Raw genomic sequence first — 23,338 nt, forward strand, 5'->3', positions numbered from 1 at the left:
CCTTGACTTCCTATACAACCCCAGGTCTAGAATGACTATTGAGCAAATTGGCAAAAATACCGCATATGTATGGAATGCTGTACCATACTCCAAATAAATTTAACACTTTTTGAAAATCCCAGACTATAGCCAAGAAAAATTAATTTTGTCCAAGTTGAAATAATTGTCATTACTTTAGCTGGCTCTACACACTGCTTGCTTAAATCATCATAAAATAGCTTGCATTTATCTCTAAGATTTTAGACTTAGCCCTGTCAAGAACTGCATATCTCCATACACAGTTACTGATCAAGGTGGCATCTCTGTATTTGGCCCTCTTACATGATGCAAAAGGGACCCTGTATTATAAAACAGTGCTGTCAAGAGTTTTTGCAATTCATCCAAACTATACAAAGCTTTGAAAAACATCACTACACTTCCTGCTCCGTTTTTATTTTACCATTTAATTCTTCAGCTTATTAAATAAATGTGGATACTAGTACACCTGCTCCTTTTAGTTTCCCACAATCTCTTCAGCTTCCAGCAGCTTCTGGGATAGGAAATGTTTTCATTTTTGGATATTGTAAATTACTAAAGAGACTTTCAGTGCTTGTCAAACTCTAGCTAGTGGTACATGATTTTTCTGATATTACAAACTACACTGACACCAGTTTCACATGCCTTCTGTATTTTGTAACAAATGGCTTATTGAAATTACACAGATAAGGGACTGTATATGCAATTGCAACCATCATGTTCATCAGCATCTTTAGCCATTCATCAGATTGAACAATTAATAAAGTATTCAGCTATGACAAGAAGAAACTTATCTCTAAAGGCTGAGAAATTATTGCAGTAATCTAAATCCAGTCTTATCCTGAGGCTTCTTAAAGGGGGACGGGGGGGAGGAGGAATAATCAGATGCTCTTGCAAGCTGCTGGATATTTTTCACACCCCAGTCCAGCAAGAAAGAACCTGCAATCATAAGGTCACTGAATGTAAGATTTCATGATACTCTTGTGTTAGTGATGACAACTACAGAAACCAGGGCAAAAATCCAACTGCCTTCATTAACGCGCCTGCAAAGCATGTGAGCACATGAATACAAGCAAGCCATAGCTCAAGTACACAGAAGTAAATTAGTCAGCTCTACATTTTATTAGTTATTCAGCTATAAATATCCCCGCTGATTCCAATAGCCTCTAGATCCGGTTTAACACACAAGTTAATGTGGCATTTCCCAGTGTAGGGAAAAAAAAAAAAAAAAGAAAAAAGGCATCCACACAATCTGCACATGCACCTTTAAAGATCCTATACAGATACTTACACAGGCATACGTGCTTCAATTATACTACCTGAGGTAATCGAGTGAGCATGTACATACATGCATTTAAAGATAAGCATGTATAAAAGTGGTCTACTGAACCCATAATGAGAATTAGGTAAATGCAGTTTTCTTCTTGTATGTTTGCATACATTCATTTTCATCAAATACAGTTGGTCAATGCATTTACAGTCATACCGAGCTTTGAAATCCATTCACTTCCCTAAATATCTAAATTGCATTTATCTTTCAGGCATGCTACAAGACATGAGTTTTTTAAAAAGCATTTAGGGAGGGCTGAGGAACAAAGGAACTGCAACACTGGATCATATCCAAGGTCCTGTCTCCGACAGCAGTCACCACAAGCTGCTTCACAGAAAGAAACAAGAATCTGCAGTAGGTAGCCAAGGATAATCTTGCCACACATTAGGGCTGGTACTGGTTTCCAGATACTAAAGACTGGCTTGAACTCTGAAGCCTAAGATATAATATCCACTTGAAAATGTTATTATTAATTATCAGAGCTCCAGATACCCCTGGTATCTATGTAAATGTCATATTGTATATCTAAATACTACCTCAGTGGAATCCTTTAACAAACTTCTATCTAAAAAAAGTTGTATAAAAAAAAACATGCATCTCTTTTTCTCTGGTCTCAGTTTGCCATTTCAGAATTTAACAGAATTAATAGCAGTAGAAATGAAAATCTTTTGTATCTTCTTGTATAATTCCTTAAATTGTACATGTTTATCACTTCCCTTCTTTCATATTTTTTTCTAATCTGAACATCTTTTTACACTGTTTTCATTATACTGTTTTTCCAGTAATCCAACCTTTGTGGAATAAAACACTTATCCACATGCATCTGGTTCCTTAGCTATTTATAGGCTTGATTTTTTTTTTTTTTTTTTTTTGTCTAAGGGTTTGTTGAGTTTGGGGTGGGGGAGGTGTTAATAATTTCTTTTTTTCAGGCATGAAAAATTAATCTATATTAGTTTTCAGAACATAATGCCATTACAGCATATATGAACAACAGAATAAGGAATGGAATCGAGAATTTACTCCTGAATCAATCATCTTGAATAACTACACAGTTACAGAAAGACTGAGCAGTCTATAAGGACAGGCTGACAGACCGAAGATCCTGGTACTAAAATGAGGATCACAAATGGGTAACATGCCACAATTGTACGAGTAATGTTGAGTAAGGGGAAAAAAGCGAGTAAAAGTGATTTATGCAAATCTGTTATAAATATAAGGACATTTTACCAGATGGAGAAATTGGGCAGTTCATCATCATGTTCTCACACCCGCAGAGTTGTTCTAAAACTACTCTTCATGAAAGCAAATATAATTGGCTATACAAGTAAACTATTTAAATAAATCTTGATATTATGTAAGAACCATCTGAAATTATTTTCTTTACTTCTCTAAATCATCTGGAAATACAGAGAAGCTCTGTCTTTTGGCCACTCTTTCTGGAATCAATATGCCCTATTCAAAATTCTTTATACTTTATTGGAGAAGTAGAAAATATGTGGAAAGTCTTTAGTGATACAGTATCCACAACAGCAAGAACGTACCTAACTAGCACCTATTAAAATGCCAGACACCAATACAACTGATTCATTTCTGTTTAGTAACAGTCAGAGTTATTTACTAGGAATATGTTTAACTAATGTTTCAGCATGAGAATGATGTAACCCACTTGCATAGCTCTTTAAATACTTCCCTTTCAGCTGATGTCCATGCCCCCTCACTTCTTCCAAGAGCTGATATTTTAACTCCCCCATACAGTTTACAGTATGCATGGAGCACAATGTGGCTGGAGAGGTACTGGCACCTTTCAGATCCAGCAGTGTATCTTGATCATTCAGTTTTTGTAGAAAAAGGATGAAATTCATCAGGACAGCAAGACAGATAATTTGTAAATTCAGATTTAAATGCACTGAAAATAAATTTAAAATAAACAACTTTCCTTTGCATTTTTGTGTCCTGACTTTGTTGGTATTCTCTGATCAGATGAGAATTCCAATACTTATCATTCTTTAATGCAATATAAAAATCTGGTATTTTGTCAATGACATATGAAAATACCAACCTAGAAACCTCTGACAGTTTGAACCCTGGTAAAATATGCCATGACACTGACAGTCCTGGCCCAGCTAAACTTACTTTGCTGAGTAGCACCAGCTTTAGCCATGATTTATGGTGATGTTAAAATTAAAACTCTCATGTAATTTAAGCAACATTAAAATTTTAAGTATTTCATGTAACAGAAATTTTGGTGATGTTAAAATTAAAACTCTCATGTAATTTAAGCAACATTAAAATTTTAATTATTTCATGTAACAGAAATTGTTGCTAAGAATGTTCATATGTTTTAAATTACTGAAAGGATACCTCAGATTAGGCATATTGTTCTGTGAAAAAAATTAACAGCCATCAAAGGAATAAAAACAAAAAATCAAAATCAATTCCTAGTCAATTGTTGATAGACTATCTCAATAAAGTTTTTATATAGAAAAGAAGCTGGTTAAAAATAGACTGCATATCCTATTAGGCATCGTATTTCACACACGTCAAGAAAAAGTGATTACTTATTTTAGAACAAAATTGATTTTTTGGCATTTTGGTCTTGGCAATCTTTGTGTTTAAATATTAAAGGGGAAACCCACAAACCTACATTTTGGAGCATTATTGCTCTGTAAAAGCTATCTGTTTGTGCTTCAATACTCTCAAACACTTGATGCTCACAGATTTATAGTCACTCAAAATTTGCACTTGCAGACCATTACTCAGGCAAAAATCCCAGTAAGAGTCATCTGAGAGTGTTCACATGAGTAGGAACTGCCTTCAGTGCAGTCTGCAAAAGCAACCACTCACACAGGTTGCACACCAACATTCTATATATGTCCATGGCACAGCATCCACACCCCCCAGCTCAACCTGTTCTGGTGCACTGCTATTTAGACAAGTTTTACGCTTCAAGTACTTGTAGTACTCTTATTCCTATTGTTCAGCAAGGACGGTCTTCACACCAGATCTTGATATTTACGTACATGAATCCAACAGAGACAGAAGGCTCATGTACACGCTCCGTATAAATATTTATAGCTAGATATTTCAGGGTTTGACTGCAGTGTTTAACAGATCACTGGCAGCCAACTAAGCACTCCAGCATGAGGCCTCTGAGAACGTGATGGTCATGCACAGCCCACCCATCCTTCTTGTCCTCCTCATTTCCACCTGTGAGCATAGATGCCCAGTTTCTTTGCTGCAGAACTGTTAAAGCACTAGAGGACAATCTTACAGAAAGCCTAATGACAAGCTAGAAGTTGTATTTGGAGAAAATAACTGCTATTTTTTCCCTTGACATATTCTTCTCTTGCTTACAGAGAGAAGAGGACTAAGTGACTGGTCAGGCAGCACAGGGAAAAACTGAAAAGTAGAATCACTGGAGAAAGGGAATCCAAAAGCAAGGAAACTTGTCACAGAAACAATGAAAGAGATAAGGAAAGAATAAGATGAACAGCAGACACAGAGAATGAACATCCATTAGAACACATTAACAGATTAGCCACTGGCTCTTTCTTAGCCAAGAAAAATATCCTGAGAGAACTAAAAATACCCGAAGATTTCTCTAGTCACACTTGCTGTTTCTTCAGCTCTGGAGGGATGTATAGTAGGGATGTGGACAAAGGTTCTTCATGATCAAGAATGGGAGGAATGGACTGCATTCAATAATGACTGAAACAAGTAGCTTAGATCCTAAGGAGGCTGAGAAATGTCTGAAAAAAAACACTACAAAATGCTTCACATTGTACTGAAAGCTTTGAAAGGCTAAAGTTTAGTTTTGCTTTGGCATACTCCTAGAATTATCTTTCCTTCGGGTATATTAAAAAAAAATAGAGAAGAATAATTTTATATAACCCTAACATTTATTCTAAAGCTAGACTATAAAAACCTATTTCAGCTTAAGACAACATCTAAACAAAGAATAGAGATTTCTCCCCTTGTTTATTCACTGTTGTAAAATTTGGAGTGCTGTAACACATCCAGAAGGAATAAAAAAAAAAGAATAGATCTGTGCAAGGTCCCCTGCACCTGTGAAAACCAGAAGTTGATTCTTCCATTTTACAGCCCTTCTGTCAATACCATGCACCACAGACATGACTGTTTCTCTCCAAAAAGAAGTGAATGGAATTATGTCATAAGCCTATCAACCCTGTTTTCCAGAGGGGCAATAAGAATGACATTAGGCAGACATCCAGGTGTGGTGAATGTTTCTGAGCTTGCCTGGGGGACCTGATTCCAAGCTCAATTATATTCGTCAATTAGGCTTGTTCTGCAGTGATGTAATACTGCTCCTTGCAGGTCACTCATTTGACACACCGGAAATATAGTCAGAAACAGATCCCTATGGAAAGTGGTCTGGACATGAAATTGAGCCTTTGGTGGAAGAATATTCACAAAGTTAGAATGCCAAACATATTCATTTAGTTTTTCCAGTTTTCTTACTGAATTAATCTCTTCAATGAAACTGAGGTGAAAAAGAACATTGTGTTCACACAAATCTCTTTCAGAGATGTTAAGATACCACATTAAAGGGCATCACAGATAAAGTAATGGTGGAAAAGTATGAAAAGAAAAATTAACAAAAAAGCATCCCAAACAAACAAAAAAAAAACAGTACCCAAACAAACCAACCACCCCTCTTGCCCCTCCACCCAGGAAATAGAAATACAACATAAAAGCTGAATTTTTCAGTAGCTGGATTTACCCCATCCATAGCAGGATGAAGGCCATTTGAGACAGGCTTCAGAAAAGCTTGTTTCTGTTTCAGCTGCCTACACTATGCGTTTACTACATGACTACTCACAGTTCCGTCAATCTGGCAAGTGATATTAGCAGCACAACCTCTATGTTAGTACAAACTGCACAATGTATCTTTCAGAACTTACTGCATGACTGAAATATAAAGATGAAAGATCTCAATTACCTAAATCATGCAACAGAATCAAAATGCATAATCAGAGGGTTTAAGAATTTTCATATTGCCAGACTGTAAAATTAGCATCTTACAGCTGAAAACGTCCCAGAATACAAAATACAAAACCCCCAACCTAACAGAATAGAAGGCGGTTGCCACAACACTGATACACAAGTTAGACTGCAGTTACAAATGACACAATGTAATAATAATACTAAACATTTCCCATCAACTTTTCATATTCTTTACAAATAAAATATGTAACTACATTTCATACCCAAGATGGGAAATAATAATACCCCTATTACAGTCAATCCAAATGTTTTATTATTTATAAAGTTGCAAAACCCCAAATTAGTTCCTTCAATTCTTACAGGTATGACAAATGGACACGAGAAGGGTCACTTACTTTTATTGTGAAGAAGACACACATACATACTTACATTTGTACTTAGTCAAACAACAGCAAGCTGATCAGCTTCCAATTTCTGAAGCTGTAAATCTAATTGTTTGTCTTTATTATGATTCTTTGACATTTCTATCCAACTTTACTGGGAAAAACAGAAAAGGTTCTGTTCCAAGATAAGCAACTGTTGAATAATTTAAAGAAAAAAAAATAAAATTCAATTAAGTGCTTTGTGTTAAAAAAAAAGTCATCCAAACTAACTACAGTGAGAATGTAAAAGTTTCAATTAAGTTTTTCTTGGGAAAAGCTTCCCCAGTGTAAGACAGAACTTCTGGTATAGAGAAGACCAAGGCTCACAACAGGGAAAACCAACAGATCACGGAATTCAGCTTTGAGCCTACTCCTTAAACTTCGAACATTTTTTTTTTTAGGTGAAATACCTCACAGGACAAACACTAGAAGAAACTTACCTGAGGACAATCAGCTGTCCAGAGGCTGCAACAGTCCTAAGTGATGCAGATATGCAACAAAACTAAGACTTGTTGCCTAATCCCCCACGGCTTACAGTATTTTAATTGGAAGATCACTCCAGTGTCTCTTTCTCTGTCTGGGGGGGTTGTTTTTGTTGTCGTTTTACAGAAACAAAAGAAAAGCCTTCAAAATCTCTAATATCAAGTGCAGACCATGAACAAGTATTACAGGATGAGAAACTCTTCTCCTACCCATCTCACTCTGTATGTTTCTCAGCATAGATACTCTTAATACATTACAAGCTGCGGCAAGAATGGAAAAAAGAAAAACTTCAGGAATCCACAGATAAATGTACATGCATGCTGCAATACAAAAACTTCACAGTGCCTGTTTAACTAGGCATTTTATTTGTTTGACTCATACCCGACTTATACAAATGCTGATCTACATTCGTAGATCTTTAAAGCCTAACATTGTGATGAGTATGGCATTCCCAGTTTCACATCTTCTGGCAAATTAGATCTTGAAGATGAACTAAGAATGCCTTACACTTGAACTTCACAATGGTAAACACTGAGGGCAATATCCTGCAGAGAGACACGAGGAAATATCCGAGACATCAGAAGCACAGAAACTGTGTTACATCACATCCCGCTGTTAGAGCATGCCAGGATACTTGTTATAAAGAGAAGCAGCATGACCCAAAATTCATACATAGGTTAAAGGTCTGCAGACAAACACACAGGAAATCACACAGCTCATCAAGCTCTTCTGCACAATGTCAATAACTTCTTCCAACACTCGTCTCCCCAACACCGTCACAAAATTTCTCCAGGCTCTTCCCTTCCCTGTAGCGCTAACTCCAGCACTCCCAAGGCACTGGCTTCACAGACGAGACTGAACTTCAAGGTTGTTGCATAAAATAGCTGCTGGTTTAGATGCAATTGGAAACATCAGTTCAAGAAACAAGACCTAACCCCACTGTGTATCTGTCAGGCTCCTGCTTTCTGCATTTTTCACAAAGCTGGAAACAGTGTAAGAAAATGTACTTTTCAGCCTCTATAGCATCCTACACTACGCTGCTTCTGGGGACTTTAAGTCAAAGAAACAGTGTGATTCTAGGCACATACGCTAAAACAATCCCTTCTTTATGAAAATGTTAAAATACACAGAGAATACTCATAAATAATCCCACAGAATACCTATAAATAACGTAACAGAGGCTGTCTCATTCTGGCTTTGGTAAATGTCTCCAGCTCTTCCACAAAGGGTAAACCAGGTGCAAAAGAAGCTACAAAAGGTTGATTCAAAGAGTTAGGACTGTACCTATAAAGAGTTATAAAATCCCAACTATACCTAACTGTAGATCTGAGGCCTCGTCTACTGTGCTTTCTGTCACAAGATCACATTTTCTCATGTGGTCTGTGGAACAAAAACTAAGCAGCAAACACTATTCAGTGGAGAAAACTAGAATGCAAATAACTTGTAAAATACAGGTGATCCCATTTTGCATCAGCATACTTGGGGGAATCTTAGTGTGCTTTATTTGCTCACAGATTGTGGTGCGTCAAATTATTCTAGTACATCTATAAAATCTGTATGGAGCTCACTGGAGTTTTTGAAGTATGTCAGTAGGTAAAACCATGACTTTGGGCATTCCCCCTGTTTGCTTGCAGAAATATACGCTTACAACAGGGACCTAACTTTTACCAGACCAAGTTTAAAAAAGAAAGAGCACTTTTACAGCAGTAAAAGCAGGTGTTAATTATCTCCAAGATACAAACTTTGCATACACTAAAGACAATCTCAGCAAGGATTATCTTGTTTTACCCTGTTATCTCACACATAGGGCAACCACACAAATCTGAGTGTGAACAACTTGCACCCCTGAGTGTGAAGCCTGGCTTTGACCTTTAGAGCCTCACTGGGGAAACCATCCTAATGACAGGTATCAGTAAAATTACTCGTGGGAGTCCAAAACCAATCCCAGGTGGAAAGACCTAACCAAGGGAGAACACGCATTTGGGTTATGCTGCTAAAAGAGGTTGAGCACCCACTATCCCCATCACCTTTGATCAGGTATCAGCACTTCACAGGGTAAGATTAGTGGAGCCTTTAGGGAAGGTTAAGCAGGAAAAGTAACTGGGAAATACTGCTGGAGGATCAGTTTCATTGACATATAGAACTTTATAATTTTTGTTAAAAGACACGGCTTGGTATGCGGTACAAACCCAGTGTCCAGGAGTGACTTACAATCTTCACTTCTGAAGAACTACCATACACTTAACAATAAATGAATGGGGTATTCACTGATCTGGAAACCTCAAAGTGATGACTTTTAAGACTAATGAGAAGTTCATACAACTAACTCTTGTCACAATAGTACCTAAGCACCTTACGAAGAAGCAGCACCAGCAAGAACTTCCATAAAAAAATTTCATGGGTCAAAATTTCCAAACAAGTATTTCTCTCCAAACAAATCAACATAATGATGGCAGAGAATTGTCAATGCTGATCATATTGCACAGTATATTACTGTTGTCTTTCTCTCATGCATAACCTTAAAACATTCAGTATAACGAATCATAACTTTTAATTATTCCCACTACAAAACAAGTAGTACTAAAAAAGTCCCACAGCACATTTCCCATTAAATACACATTCGTCATTATATGAAATGATGCATATGAACCTTCCAGCGGAATTACAAATCAGAAGAAAAGAGTTCAGGTTAGTTATGACTAGTTAGTTACACATAGTTATTTGTGAGTGCTAACTGGGAAAAACAATGTTTTGTTTGCAGTCGCTTCTGCTCTTTTTGAACTTGGGATATCGTCAGTTGTAAGCAAGTAAGACCTAACAATTCACACTTTGGAACAAAATATTTTTGTGATTAGAAAAACATAAATGTCTGCATATTTGGCATATATGTTCACCACATTCTCCCCAATAAATTAAACAAAACCACACAGACATAGTCAACCCAACCTTTGGCTGAACTAGTTTTCAGAATATAAAATAACTAATTAATGCAAAGGAGGCTGCTGGAAAAGTTGAGCACTTAGTTAACAATAGAGCTGATGGGAATGGACCACCATTGTTGCTCGTAACACATGTGAGGGTGGGGGAGAAGCATCATCCAGATACACTTGTCTGCTGAAATACCAGGTCAGCTCGGGTTAGCTGATAACTTTAATGGATGAAGAATTGTACCTGGCATTAAGGTGTCTGAAGTCCTAAATCAGTAAGATAAACGTTCTAGAAAAGCACTCGTTTGCTCTGCAAGGTGAGAAGAGGCTGTAACTCAACCCTTCCCACACAGGTTAGAAAGGCTCGGTCAGGCACAGGGTGGGCAAGGGGCATGGTACCGGTCCCACGGTACGCGCTAAGACGAACCCCCATCGCGTACCGGCTGCGTTATGAGACACACAAGCGTGGGCTTTCACAGCTGAGAACCCAGCAGCTCGTCAGCAACCCCTCCTTCCACGGTCCCGCCTCGAAACCTTTGAGCCCCGATTAAATGCCCTCTGCAACTTCCGCGTCCCCGGCGGCGACGAACCGGGCTCCGCGGCCGGTTCGACGCCGCTGGGGACGCGGAGTGGAGGCGGCTGGTCCAGCCCTGCCCGCCGCCGATCCCACCTCAGCCAGGGGCACTAGGGAAGTGGGAAGTCCCAGAAAAGCAGGTCCCGGGTACCTTCCCCAGGTGAAGGAGCCGGGCGCAAGTCTCCGGCTCCGCTTGTCTTCGCTGCCCCAGGAGGGAGCAGGTGAGCCCGGGACTCCCCCTTCACGCGGTAAATAAAGCCCAGACAAAGTTACCATCTGGGGAGGGGGGAGGGAAATGTATTAGACGTGGAAGTCACTTACCGGCTTTGCAAGGATCCTTATAATCTATCCCCTCAGCTTTATCCTCTTCAGTGAAATCATAAGTGTAGTCATAATCAAGGCCAAAACAGGAGGAAGGCTTCCCACAGACAGTCCACCCGGCCAGCCACAGTGCCATCCTCCAGCAAAGCATTTTCATCCTCCCTCGGGCAGAGACGCGGTAGGCAGGGCGCAGATGAATTAGGCGGCCGGCTCAGCTGTCCACGTCGGCTTGGGAAAGCAGGGTAAGGGATGGAGGAATCACAGGTTTTGGGGGGCGGTGTTTTGGCTTTTTTTTTTTCGTTCTTCACCTGGAGGCTCTTCGAAGACACGGTGCTTAGGTAGCCCCAGTCAGACGGGTGTAACACGGAGCGAGAAGCATGAGCGCCGGTGCCCCTCTGCCCCCAGCCAGCCACCTCGCCGGGGAGACGTCGCTGGGTGGGCGCGGGGGGTGGACTCAGGCCGGGAGATCCTGTCTGTCAGGGCGCCCCCTCGCCTCTGTCAAACCCCAGCCAAACTTCCCGCGGAGGAGGAGGAGGGGGCGGCCGCTGCTCGCGTCCCGCTCCGCGCCCGCCGACCTCGGTCCCGCTGCTGCTGCCAATAGATGGATCCGGGCTGCACATCAGCAAACTACAGCGGGGAGGGGGGGGGGAGAGAAAGAAAGAAAGAAAAAAGGAAAGAAAGAAAAGGGAGAGAAGGGGTGGGGTGCACTAGAGCAAACCGCGGAGCTCTAGTGATGGGAGGCAGCAGCTATGCTGGAGGAGGGAGCAAAGTGTCAGAGCTCCCCCCCCCCCCCCTCCCCTGCACAAACACTTACTCTAAGCTCTGTCTCTGGTCCGTTCCCCCGCTTCTCCGTCCCCTTTTAACTTACGAAAACCTTACAGGCAACTAACACACAGTCGTCAGCATCCTGCTTACTTATTCATACAGTCAGGGTCAGGATCCGGGCTGCTTCTGATCTGCTCCCTTGATAGTCTTATGGAAACACACGCGCATTCACTATATGCCTCTATCTCCATATAGCTTTCTCTCTAGATAAGCAGTGCATGGCATTTCAACAACAACAAAAGAATTGAGATCAGATAAAACAATGCACACATAGACACCCGGCAGCCGAAAAAGCTGGAGAGAATGAGTGATGAGAAGGTCGATGAGAAGAACTAACTGCAATTTAGGAGACGGGAAAATAAGTCAGTGGCTGTGTATTTCTCCCACTGCTGCGGCTGCTTTGCAGCGTTAGCCCCATGAGCTGATGGGTGGGGGTTAAGGAGCGAGGGGGAGGGGGAAAGAGGAAAGTTTAAGCGTCCATAGTTTGCTTAAAACAGAGGAAGGCAATATAAAAGGTCCACTGGTCTCCAGAAGTTCAGCCAAGGAGCTGGGAACCGGTTCCGAAATGAAAGTAAGAACAAACAAACAGAAGAAAAAAAAAAATAGTCAAGGCAAACAAAAAGTAAAACTGCAGCAGGCAACAGCGCGGGGATCTTGCAGCCGGGCTTTCCTGTTCTCACGTGGATCCCCAGGAAAGCGGCGGAGGTCTATTTTCCAAGCGAAGTTTCCGCGGGGCCTCCGCCCCACTCCACTCCGCGGTGTCCTGCTCGGCTCCGGCGCGCTTCAGCGCCGAAGCGCCCCGAACTGCTGCCGCCTGCGCGGGGCCGGGCTCTGGTTTGAAGCCCGAGAAGGGATCAGCAAGCAAAGCCTCATTTCAGCCGACCAACCTGGAGAGGGAGGGGGGAGGAGGGGCTGAGACGTGCCGCTGGAATAAAATAAGAGCAAGCGGAAAATAAATAAAATATATACATGAAGGTAGCTAAAGATCTCCCTCCCACTCCGCCTGCCTCGTCCCCTCCCCCGAGCCGGGCAGCTCCGATCCTGCAGAAACGCTTGAAACTGTTTCAGACCAAGGTGAGACTTTTCCGTAGCAAACTCTACTCCTCCTCCTTTTACGAGTTTCCATGGAAAAGGGCGGGGGGGGGGGGGGGGACAAGGGGTGGGAAGCGGGGAGTTTCTCCTGCTCCCATTTCGCCGGGGTGTCACATTTAACACTGACTTTTGAAAGGGCTGCCGCGAAGAAGCGGCTGCGTCTTCCTCTCATGTCCGAGCCCGCACAGGCTCGCTCTTCCCGCAAAACTTCCCGGTTGCCTTCCCCCTGTCGCAGAGGTGGAAATCCGGAGATCGTCCCTTTCCCCGCCTGTGCCAGGAGCGCCGGCAGAGCCGGCGGCGCGGCGCACCCGTCACCGCTGCCTCGGGGCGCAGCGCCTCCCTGGCAGCCGCCCTACGCGCCCCTTCTCTCCGCTGGTGCTGGCCGTCCGCTCCGCCCCAGGTGCTGCCGCGGGGTGAAGGGGGCTGGGGCAGCGCCGGCGGGGCCGAGGTGAAAGGCGGTTACGCAAACTCCGGGTGGGCGCTGCCTGCTGTCGCCGCTATTTGGGGATGGGGATAGGCATAGCCTGCTATCGGGGCTACAGAGGCAGAGCTGCTCCCTAAAACGGGGGGAAAGGCGAGACACAACGCATACTGCCTGCCCGGAGTCGCTCCGTCTGCCCCTTGCGTCCTACGAATTAGTGTTGCTATAGATAGGTACTCTCAGCAGTTCATACCATTAAAACTGGAAGGGTCGGTTAAGACAGAGCTAATAACAGCTTAATAACAGCATATTAAGGAGTCTAGCACTGAGTAACGTCAGTGTCTTTGAAACATCCATATGTTGTGCTCCTTATGTTTTTGGCATCCAGGTTGTGTCCATATTTCTTCCAACTCAGTCTTGGTCCAGAGTCGAAAGCCAAGGAATGAGTAGCTGACACTGAAAGGCTGCAGGCTTCAGTAAGGCATAACTGTTCTCCGTCCCAGCAGTTCTGTTTGTTGTGCGTCACAAGGTCTGCAAAAAGTGCCACACACTAGACCACAGAAAAGCCTGAGAAACTTGAGTCCTGTTCCTTTCTTTCCCCTCTTCCTCAATGTAATTTCTGTGGCCAGCCACCCTGGACACAGAGGACTGACTCCAAGGAAGTTATCGGAGACCCTTCCCATCAATCCATCCTGGCAGTGTCAGTGCTGATGGACTGTCTTAGCTTGCACAGTGCCACAGTTTGGTGAGCTGTTATGCTGAAGAAACCAGTTTGATCCAATCTGTAATCTAGTTTGTTATATTTTTGTGTCCAGAAAGGAGACAGTTTCTCTTACAGCAACATTAAATACCTGCTCACTTCATATATTGGACCTTCCCAACCTGGCTTTATTATTGTTTCATATGTGCACACCTGTAAAAAGTTAATTTTCTTTCCCATCCTATGCATCTCCACCACAGAAAGAAGCGACCTCTGACAAGCACACATTTGTCAACAGAGCTTCAGAAACGCTGATTTTGCCAATTGCTTTACAGCCCTAGAAGAGGAATGTACAACATGAGATCTTAACACAACAGTCTCCCCAATGAGGAGATTATTAGTCTCTGTGCAGCAGGGGATTAACTCTCCCAGCAAGGTGGGCACTGACGTCACCCCCGGCCTCCCACCAGCAATCTGCCCCAGCCTCAGAATCCCCAGCACGAGCAGAGCTGCACCAACCGCTTGCAGCCTTGAGGACAGCTGGCCTTGCAGAGCCCTGACTAAGACAGGAAGCAAACTCAAAAACACTAAATGGGAATCATGCAGAAATCTGGGTACGTAAGTGCTGTAACAAATAAGTGTGTGTATAGGTCAGGGTACAAGCTGCTTTCTGCTTGTAATCCAGAGAAGCTACACATTAGAATTACTGCTTAGAATAAGCATTGCAGCTCTGCAGAAACAATTCTAGATTGCTTAGGTATTAATATTCCCACCAGTCACATTAGTAAAAACCTTTCCTCATATTAACAGAATTTTTTCCTAGTAACCAAACCAGTTGACTTCTTTATTTTTTAATGAACTTTTTTCCTATGTAACCTGTTAAATATTCAATCTGGCTTCTTTCATGATGCAACATTTTAAAATATTTGAAGTACAGAATATTTTTTTCTTATCACACATTCCTGTCTACCATTCCAAAAAGCTCGCAACTCTGATAATCCATCTGACAACATAGTCAATCAAAAATCCATCCTACAGCCGTTTCCAAAGAAACGAACACATAACCAGGAAGACAGAATGCTTAAGCTGGAAGGAAACCAACCAAAGGAACACAACAACAGCAACAACAAAACTCCAAGCATTTTCCCTTTTCCTTTAAATTTCCTCATTTGGGGGTATATTACAGGGACACGGGTATTGGTAAATGTAGTTATATAAAAATACCATCACCACTTTTAATATTTCTTTTAATCCAGGAAGTTGGATGGTTTTCTGCTCTTCCCACACACAAAAAAGAATTTTAAAAAAAGGACAAGTATGTAAGAAAGACAGACACAATCACAGAACTAAAAAATACATCTGAAACATCGTTGCTCACACCTCCTCCTCATTCTTTGGCTATCTGTCTCCTGCTTAGGCCTCCATCTCGTGTGGAGTTTTAGGTGGGTGGACACAAAGGGCTTATTCACAAACATCAAGCTCAGCACATGCCTAAAGCTTTGAAGCCTGAAGACCATGGCTGGTCAGCTCCTTGGGACTGGGACTCCTGGGATTTTTTAGGAGTCAAGCACAGTGAAGTTCAGTGGGAGATGGTTACCTTCCTGCTTTTATCTCCTGATAAACCCATTCCTGGTTTTTGAGGTACCTAGCCCACTTCTGAAACACCTGAAACTGTGTTTAAGTAGTTCCCAGTTCCCCAGATTGTTATTCTGTAGGGAGATACTGAAGATGAAAGTGCATTGTGGCAGACTGTTTACAGTAATAAACAGGCATGTACACAATCACAGTTAAGTAAACTACATAAACTTTTGAAGCACTCATGATCTTAACAGCAGAGAGCTCACCTGTGAAGCTTTATTTCTATGTTTTTTCTCCTGTCTACTTACGTATTATGAAAGCCATTCACTGCATGTTCACTATTTTTTTCTACAGACCTTTGTGCTTAGTTAACAAGAACCCCTTCAATGTTATGTTTTGTGTTTTAGTCTTGAATGCATGCCCCATGCTTTATTCATTACACACTCAGATCCTACTCTGCATACAGTTATTAATTTTCTCTTGGGCTTTTTATGGGGCTTATTATTGCAGTACCCCTGTGCTTCAGTAATATTAATTAGTTTAGTTTCATAATATACCCCTCAGATGAGGGGATATTATGATATTACACATGGGAAACAGTTACAGATTGCCTGGTTTGATACCTTGTGGACCTGTCAGGACTTGGCACTATAGAAAACCCTGTTTCTTCAAGGCCTAGTTCCAGTTGAAGTAATCTTACTCACTGAGCATCCAAAACTACTTCCAATCAAACCCCAAAGTTTTCAGGTATCTGAAAATGAGCAGCAAATAATTAGCAAGAACTGTAATTTAAAAGCCTTGAACCAGCTTTTTCATGGAACTCTGCAGCAGAGGCAAGGGGTAAAACTCAAATTTCAAGCTGTTCAGCTCTCTAAAGACTTCAGACACCATTTCCTCTTCCCATAATTCCTCTTCTTCAATACTTCCCTTCAGCTTCTAGAGTAAACCTGACCAGACTCCTGCCAGCAACAGCCCCATCATTAATCGTAGAATCATAGAATAGTTAGGGTTGGAAAGGACCTTAAGATCATCGAGTTGATGGCAGGGAGGTTTGGAACTCGATGATCTTAAGGTCCACACTAAACCATGTCACCCAAGGCTCTGTCCAATCTGGCCTTGAACACTGCCAGTGATGGAGCATTCACAACTTCCTTGGGCAACCCATTCCATGACTCCCACAGAATCCATCCACCACTTTGAATCTGCTGCTCCTCCATGCAGTTAGTGTGAATAGGTAGTCCTGTGTTTGGCCCAGCATTTGAAAAGCTGTGCGACTCTTCACCACTGGATTTCACAGTTATTCCTGGCAGAAGAGGGACAGCAAATCTTGGGATCCCTTCCAAGTTCTGGAAGAGGGTGTTTTTTAATAGCACACTCCCATCTGCTTGCTTCTCATGTCCATGTTTTTGCCTTATCTTGGTTTGTTATTTCTAACCTGTCTTCATACCCTCTCCATTCTTGGCTGTTCATCCCAGGTTTGTTTTTCTTATCTAGTTAATGCTAGTGTTTGATTCTCATCCCTGTTCCAGCTGTCCTAGTTGCACTTTTCTTTAATCGTATTCTTGGAGTCCTCATACTCAGATTTATCTTCAGCTACACAGGGCTGTTTTTCTGTTGTTTTGTTTTCACTCCCATTATCCAGTTGATCCTTTTCTCACCTGATTTAACTTCTAGTTAGGTTGACATTCACCTTCTTTATCTGTTATTTACTCCAGGTATGCACCACCTTGTTCCTTGACCTTATTTCCCAGTTACAGAGTTATCCTAGCTCCAGCCCTTATGTTGTTGTTCAGGCAGTTTTTCTTGTCTGCAATCCTCCAGCTACCTCTTCCCTTTCATTCTGTTACTCCTCAGGCCCAGTTTCCTTATGCAAACAATTTTATTGTCCCCAGAAAAATATCTTCCATTCCCACTGCTAATTTCTCCTAATCACATCACACAAGTTTCTCAGGAGTTTTGCGCCAACTTTAGCACGCTGCAAGATCAGTTCTTCTTTGCCATTTATTCAGGTCAGACAGCCTTCCCCTCCTATTCCCATAGGTACAGATGAGGTGCATTAAGCATGTGAAATCATCACTGCATCTCAATGAAGTTCCAGATTCAAGCAAGGCACAGATCAAAATGATCATTAAAAGTGTCATTGCAGGTGAGACACTCATGTAAGAGAGCTGCTGAAACTGCATGTGTTCAAGGCTGACTAAGGTGATGTTTAAGTCCACAGTAATGTTTAAAGGAGAAAAAGGACATAACCCTTGACATAAGGGCTGACATCCTCCTCCTTTCTGTTCTGCTCAAGATTTAACTAAATTTCCTACATGCTGAGCATATGAAGCCCTTCCAAAAACACTGCTATAATTTTTATTAGGAGAAAACCCATATATTTGCAAGGTTAAGTTTCAAATACCTGAGTAATTTAAGCTAATGTTCTAAAAGAAAGATTGAAGAACAAAAAAATTAAAATTCAAAATCAGCAGATACCTAGCATGGAAATATCATATTACATCTTTATAATTAAGCAAAGGCATATAAGCAACTTAATAAACCGTAACAACATGTATCAGCAGACAACGTCAGGGAATTTAACATTAGATACCCAACCACACTCTGTTTATAACATCATGTGTGTTACACCCTCTCCATTTTTAACACTCCAAACCCCACAGAAGAGCATAAAACTACATTGAGAACACACAGTGATGTTAAAACAAGTCATCAAGCAACAACAACAAAACCAGTGATGGACTACTTAAATTAGAAACTGTTCTGTGTTTGCTCAGCATCCCTGATCCTCATCAAGCAATAAATCAATTTGCAGTAGCTGCGGACAGCTATTTAAACACAAGGCAAGAAAAGCTTAATTGTTAAAACAATGTTCAAAGCTAGAAGGCATAAGAGGTTACTATAGGAGGTCATATTAAATATTCACTTGTCTGAAACGAGCTGCATTCCAAGTATTAGGAGGCTCTCTGCCCTCTTCTTAATTAAAAACCAAAGTCTATGGGCTTTGAGCTTAGCAGAGCTTAGCTTGCAGTTCTTCAGAAGATAGAGACTGCCAGATGAAAAACTGACATCTCAGTGTTTTCCAACTTGATTTTATTTGGTTTACTTTATTGTCTAGCATGCAAAAAAAAAAAAAAGGCAGCTAAAAGCTGTTTGTTTTGAACTTTGTAGTTTATTTTTACAAGTTGGTAAAGCATTCAGAATTCAATTCTCAACTTTGTAAGAGGCTGCTCCTTGTCAAAGCTGACAGCAAACCTGCATTTGACTTGCATAGGAGCTGAGCAGGATCACTAATCAGTCATCATTCTGGACAATGAATGGTGAACATTGTAGCTGGTGAACATAGTTACTTTGTCAATTATATGATAATGTAAGTTTAATAAACTGTAACAAAAATATTACTGCTTCCAGACCTGTCCACCCTTCATGTATGAAAAAAAGTTGATAGACTAGAAGTGACATTTGTTATTAGACTGACTAGGTGTAGAGGGTTAATCTTACCCTCCAGTCTTCAGCATACTGTCACATAGCTGGGAGTAAGTGGCTGATTTTTGACAGAAGAAAGCCTCTAATGAGCCCAATCTTGAGTGACTGTTGAGCTTTTTGATCTCCCATTCATTCCTACAAGGTGAAACAGCTCAGCCCCTTGCAGAACAGGATTCACTGTTTTGAGTCATATGCCACATAGATGAAAAACCTCTGGTTTAGTTTACATTGTAATTTATCAGTTATAATAACCCCTGTTGCTTACTGCAGAAAACATGTAACACTGAGATTGGAGATAAGGAATCAAAGGAAATAGAGGAACCTTGCCCTAACTGGGGTTTTTACATACACACCATGTATTTTTCTAATACCGGATCATTGAAAATAAATTAAGGTGTATCACCAACTCCCAGGCAGAAGAATGGCAATTGTTTTACAGAAAGCAGCAAGAAACTATGATGAAAGCATTGTCAATTATAGCAATATTGTGCTGTAGTTATCGGCCTTCTTTTTATTCATGGTAACATTTAAATAAGTTCTCCAAACAGCAGAAAACTTCTATCCATTTCAACATTGTCTAACATATAGTTCATTGATACAGGTAGTATATCCACTGAATTTTATGGTACAGCTATCCAAAAAACCCCTTAGGTACCTGATACCTAAGGTGGCTTAGCTAGTACATTTTCTAAACATCAGTAGCATAAGATCATAAATGTCTATTGCAAAACTAATTTAATTGCATCCACATTATCCAGCTTTCTCAAAAATTATTTGTACCCTGCTTGTTACCAATTCTTTACTACAATAGAACATTTTCCTAGACTATGCAGCATAAGCTTCTTTTGAAAGAAGACACTGATGCATCATTCAGCAATAATTAACCTCTGTCTGGAGGATTCTATGATTATATTGTACTTTAAGGATGGATTATTTTTCACGCACCAAGGTGATAGTTTTGTGCAAACACCAATCAATATTTGCTCTCAGTAATGCATTTTGCAGTAATTGCACATATATACAGATTATACATATGCATTACAATTTGAGCTCAACTTGCAGCCATTTCAATACAGTTCTCCTTCAGCACACCAAGCCCTTGCAACTCATTTTTCGCTCCCACCCCTCAAACCTATACAATTTGCAATATTAGAGATGTCACAATGACTAATCAGAGATAGTTTTGGGCAAGTGTGTGCACATATACACATACACACATTCACAGTATAAAGGACCTGAACTAAAATCTGAGATCAAAACACTTCCAAAATTAAACTAGAATATGGAACCACCATCTACACAAAATTTTCATCCTTCCAAGAAAAGGGTGAAAGAGGTCCCAAGCACCACTTACACATACAAAGTTCTGTGTTGCATATACAGAGTCCAATCTCACTGTAAAAGCAGTACAGATTTTCTATAGGTGGTTCATATCTGAAGACCCAAATTTACAATACACACTTCAGGCACCTACGTTTGGGTTTCCCATGTGCTAGCAGGGGTGCCCTTTTCAGATTAGGCACTGAAGCCTTTATGGGTTCAGACTTAAAACACTGTACATATAAACAACACAGAATCTTAAAGTACAGAGCATAAAAATTAAGGTGTATGTTTGTACTTGTTTTTATTATGATGTAGAACTGTCATAACAGGTATGATCTTTTAAAGTACTTGTGTGCCTGTGCATTTATTTATTGAAAAACTGCACTTCCCAACAACTAAAAAAAATATCCCTCAGTCTAACATAAGCATCTTTTTCAGCAAGTGACATGAACAGTGGTATGCAGGACAGACACCACAGATAAATGCAGCAAGACACGTTACCAAAATCCTTAGAAAAAATTGTAACATAAACCCTGGTATTTTGCAAAAAAATGCTAACGGTGAAAACAGAAATCTTCCTGGTTTAAGTTAATGGTACTGAAGTAATAGCTCATGACTTCTGTATGATTCAGATGGTCTCCAATTTGTGAAAAGCTCTTCTACTGCAACTGCTCCTTCCCAAGCCTGTTTTCTTCTCCCTGAATGTATATATAAATATGCTGAAAGCCATTGTTACTCAGCTCTCTTTAGAAACTGATGCCGTCTGTTCATTTTTATTCTTATCCAGAAATTATTTCAATTGGTGTCAAATGTCAGACTATTTATTGAATACAATTTTGATTATTTGCATATTTCAGTTGACTCGGAATATGTCTGCCTGATGTATTTGTAATGAGTTCGCTACTCATTCAAATTCCATTGACTTCAATGAACTGTTCAGTTTGCCAATTGTCTCCATCAGTAAATTTGGATCTTTTGTTGTCACTGCTTGTTACATTTCTTCCTCTAACTTCATCCTCACTGTCACCAGAGTAACAGAATATTTGTCTGCTTGGGAAATAAAGACACTGGAACATGCCTGAGGTTTGGTTGAAAAAGTAGCAAACTAGATGAGAAAGCTGGCCTCTGAAACCCAACCTGTGATTGTATTTCAGTATTGGCACTTTCACAGGGCATATTCTTGACGTAGCCTACATTTTTAAGGCAGGCCTGCAGAGACTGAAGACATAGTTAAGTTAGTAAAATAGTTTGCTAGAGAAGTGCTGACACACCAATAGCAGCTCGATCAGTTCACTGTGGAAGAAGAGACTAGTACTTACAAATAAGATTTAGTATTAATTTTCAACAGTGAGCATTTAATGAGCATAAAATAGAAAATGCTGCCTGGCCAAGTCTCTAGTTATTATCCAGGTTAAGCACAGCAACAAAAATAATCCCACCTGTACCAGCATTAGGCCTTTCTTACAGGTTACACATATTTAATAATAGATAGATGCTGCCCTCTTCCCAGACTCAAGCCTCGTGTCCCGAACAAACCCGGTTTTAGCAAGCGACCAGCACCCCAAGAGAGAGGGGAACACGGTCGTGTTTCCCAAGGGTGAGCCGCAGCCAGGGGATGACATGCCGGGTCCAGCATCCTTGCCCTTCCGAGCAGGTTGCGATTTTCTGGCATCCTGCGACCCCTAGTGAGGGCCCAGGGCGGCCGGGCAGCTGCCGCCCATCCCCGCGGCCTCGCTCCGCTCCCGGGCTGGCGCTGTGGGCTCCGGCCCATTCCTGCCAGGCACCGACTATTTCCAGGTCAGGCCAAAACGCACCTCCAGGGATTTCCGTTTCCCCCATTAAGCAGCTGAAAGGCTACAATAAAGCATCCTAATGCATTGCCTTTGGTTACATTGGAACAACGTGCTGACTGTATTGCAATTTCACAAAATGCTGCTGTTTGTGTAAACTCTCATGGCCCGGGAGGGAAAGGTGAGAGACAGCACCCATCTCCTGCATATTACCAAAAAGAAAGAAAATTGCCAGCTACTCCTCAGCGTGCTTTTCTACATAACTGCGTACATGTAAGGCCTAAGCCTTTGCAAATAACAACGACCAGCAAGGAAACAATATTTGCCTGCCTGCTGGTGTTAGGAAACATTGGTGAGAAGTCAGTCTCACAGCATTTGACATTGCAAGCCAAGCTTTTTGCTGTTGTCATCATGCTCAGAGCCACCAGAACAATGGTGTTTAAAACAACGATTGATGCTGATCTAAACACATACATGAATAAAAAGCTGAAAATGTAAACTGCAATTATTGAAGAGGAAACGGTATTTTTTTATTTGGTTCAGTTCCCTCAAGTAAGATCAAGTCAGTATTCATATACATGCATCAGAATATGTGCTAGCATATACACATAATATTATATATCAATCTAGTTGATGCACTTAGTATACACACACTTTTAGGGACACAGTTACAGTATGAAACGAGAAGTTTGCTGGTTTCATTCATATAATTATTATAAAACATGCAAATAATTCTACCTAATGCTAAAAATAGACATGCCAAAACTTTAATGTGCTTTTTTTTTTTTCTTTTGGAGAATCACAATATTAATTAGTCTAAATAGTTTCCTTTTTCAATTGAAAGATCTTGACAAGCTGACTGGTAAAGCACTTTATCTCAGATGAAAAGATTGCAGGATATGAAATGTGCTTGTTTTTCAAAGACACATATCTTTTGACAGATTCATTTCCGAAGAAGCTGTAGAGGTCCAGAATAAGGGCTTTTCATTCAGCCTTTTACAGCAAAGTAATTATGACTTGCCTTCAGTGAAAAGTGTTGCCTTCTGATTTGTAGCTCTCTATGTTTAAAAGACCCCTAAGCTCAAA

The 23,338-nt window shown here is 41.0% G+C and overlaps 1 protein-coding gene across 5 annotated transcripts in view; it reads right to left on the reverse strand.

Moving 5' to 3' along the window:
- Positions 1-13,357, reverse strand: part of TLL1 (tolloid like 1) — a 131,249-nt gene extending 117,892 nt beyond the window's left edge. The window contains exons 1-2 of one of the 5 annotated variants that reach the window (XM_061475427.1): positions 12,832-13,342; positions 11,038-12,749 (exon numbers count right to left, since the gene is read on the reverse strand). In XM_061475427.1, the coding sequence (XP_061331411.1) occupies positions 11,038-11,194 (157 nt within the window). In that variant the 5' untranslated portion in view covers positions 11,195-12,749; positions 12,832-13,342. Of the gene's footprint in view, positions 1-11,037 lie in introns of all 5 variants that reach the window. The other 4 variants (XM_061475438.1, XM_061475418.1, XR_009747244.1 and 1 more) reach the window with 4 other exon arrangements.
- Between the last annotated feature and the right edge of the window lie 9,981 nt (positions 13,358-23,338).

Source organism: Pezoporus flaviventris, unplaced genomic scaffold, assembly GCF_033815535.1.
Source record: "Pezoporus flaviventris isolate CSIRO_AGI_PZ_B2104156 unplaced genomic scaffold, CSIRO_AGI_Pfla_v1 ptg000002l, whole genome shotgun sequence".
Taxonomy (NCBI): domain Eukaryota; kingdom Metazoa; phylum Chordata; class Aves; order Psittaciformes; family Psittacidae; genus Pezoporus; species Pezoporus flaviventris.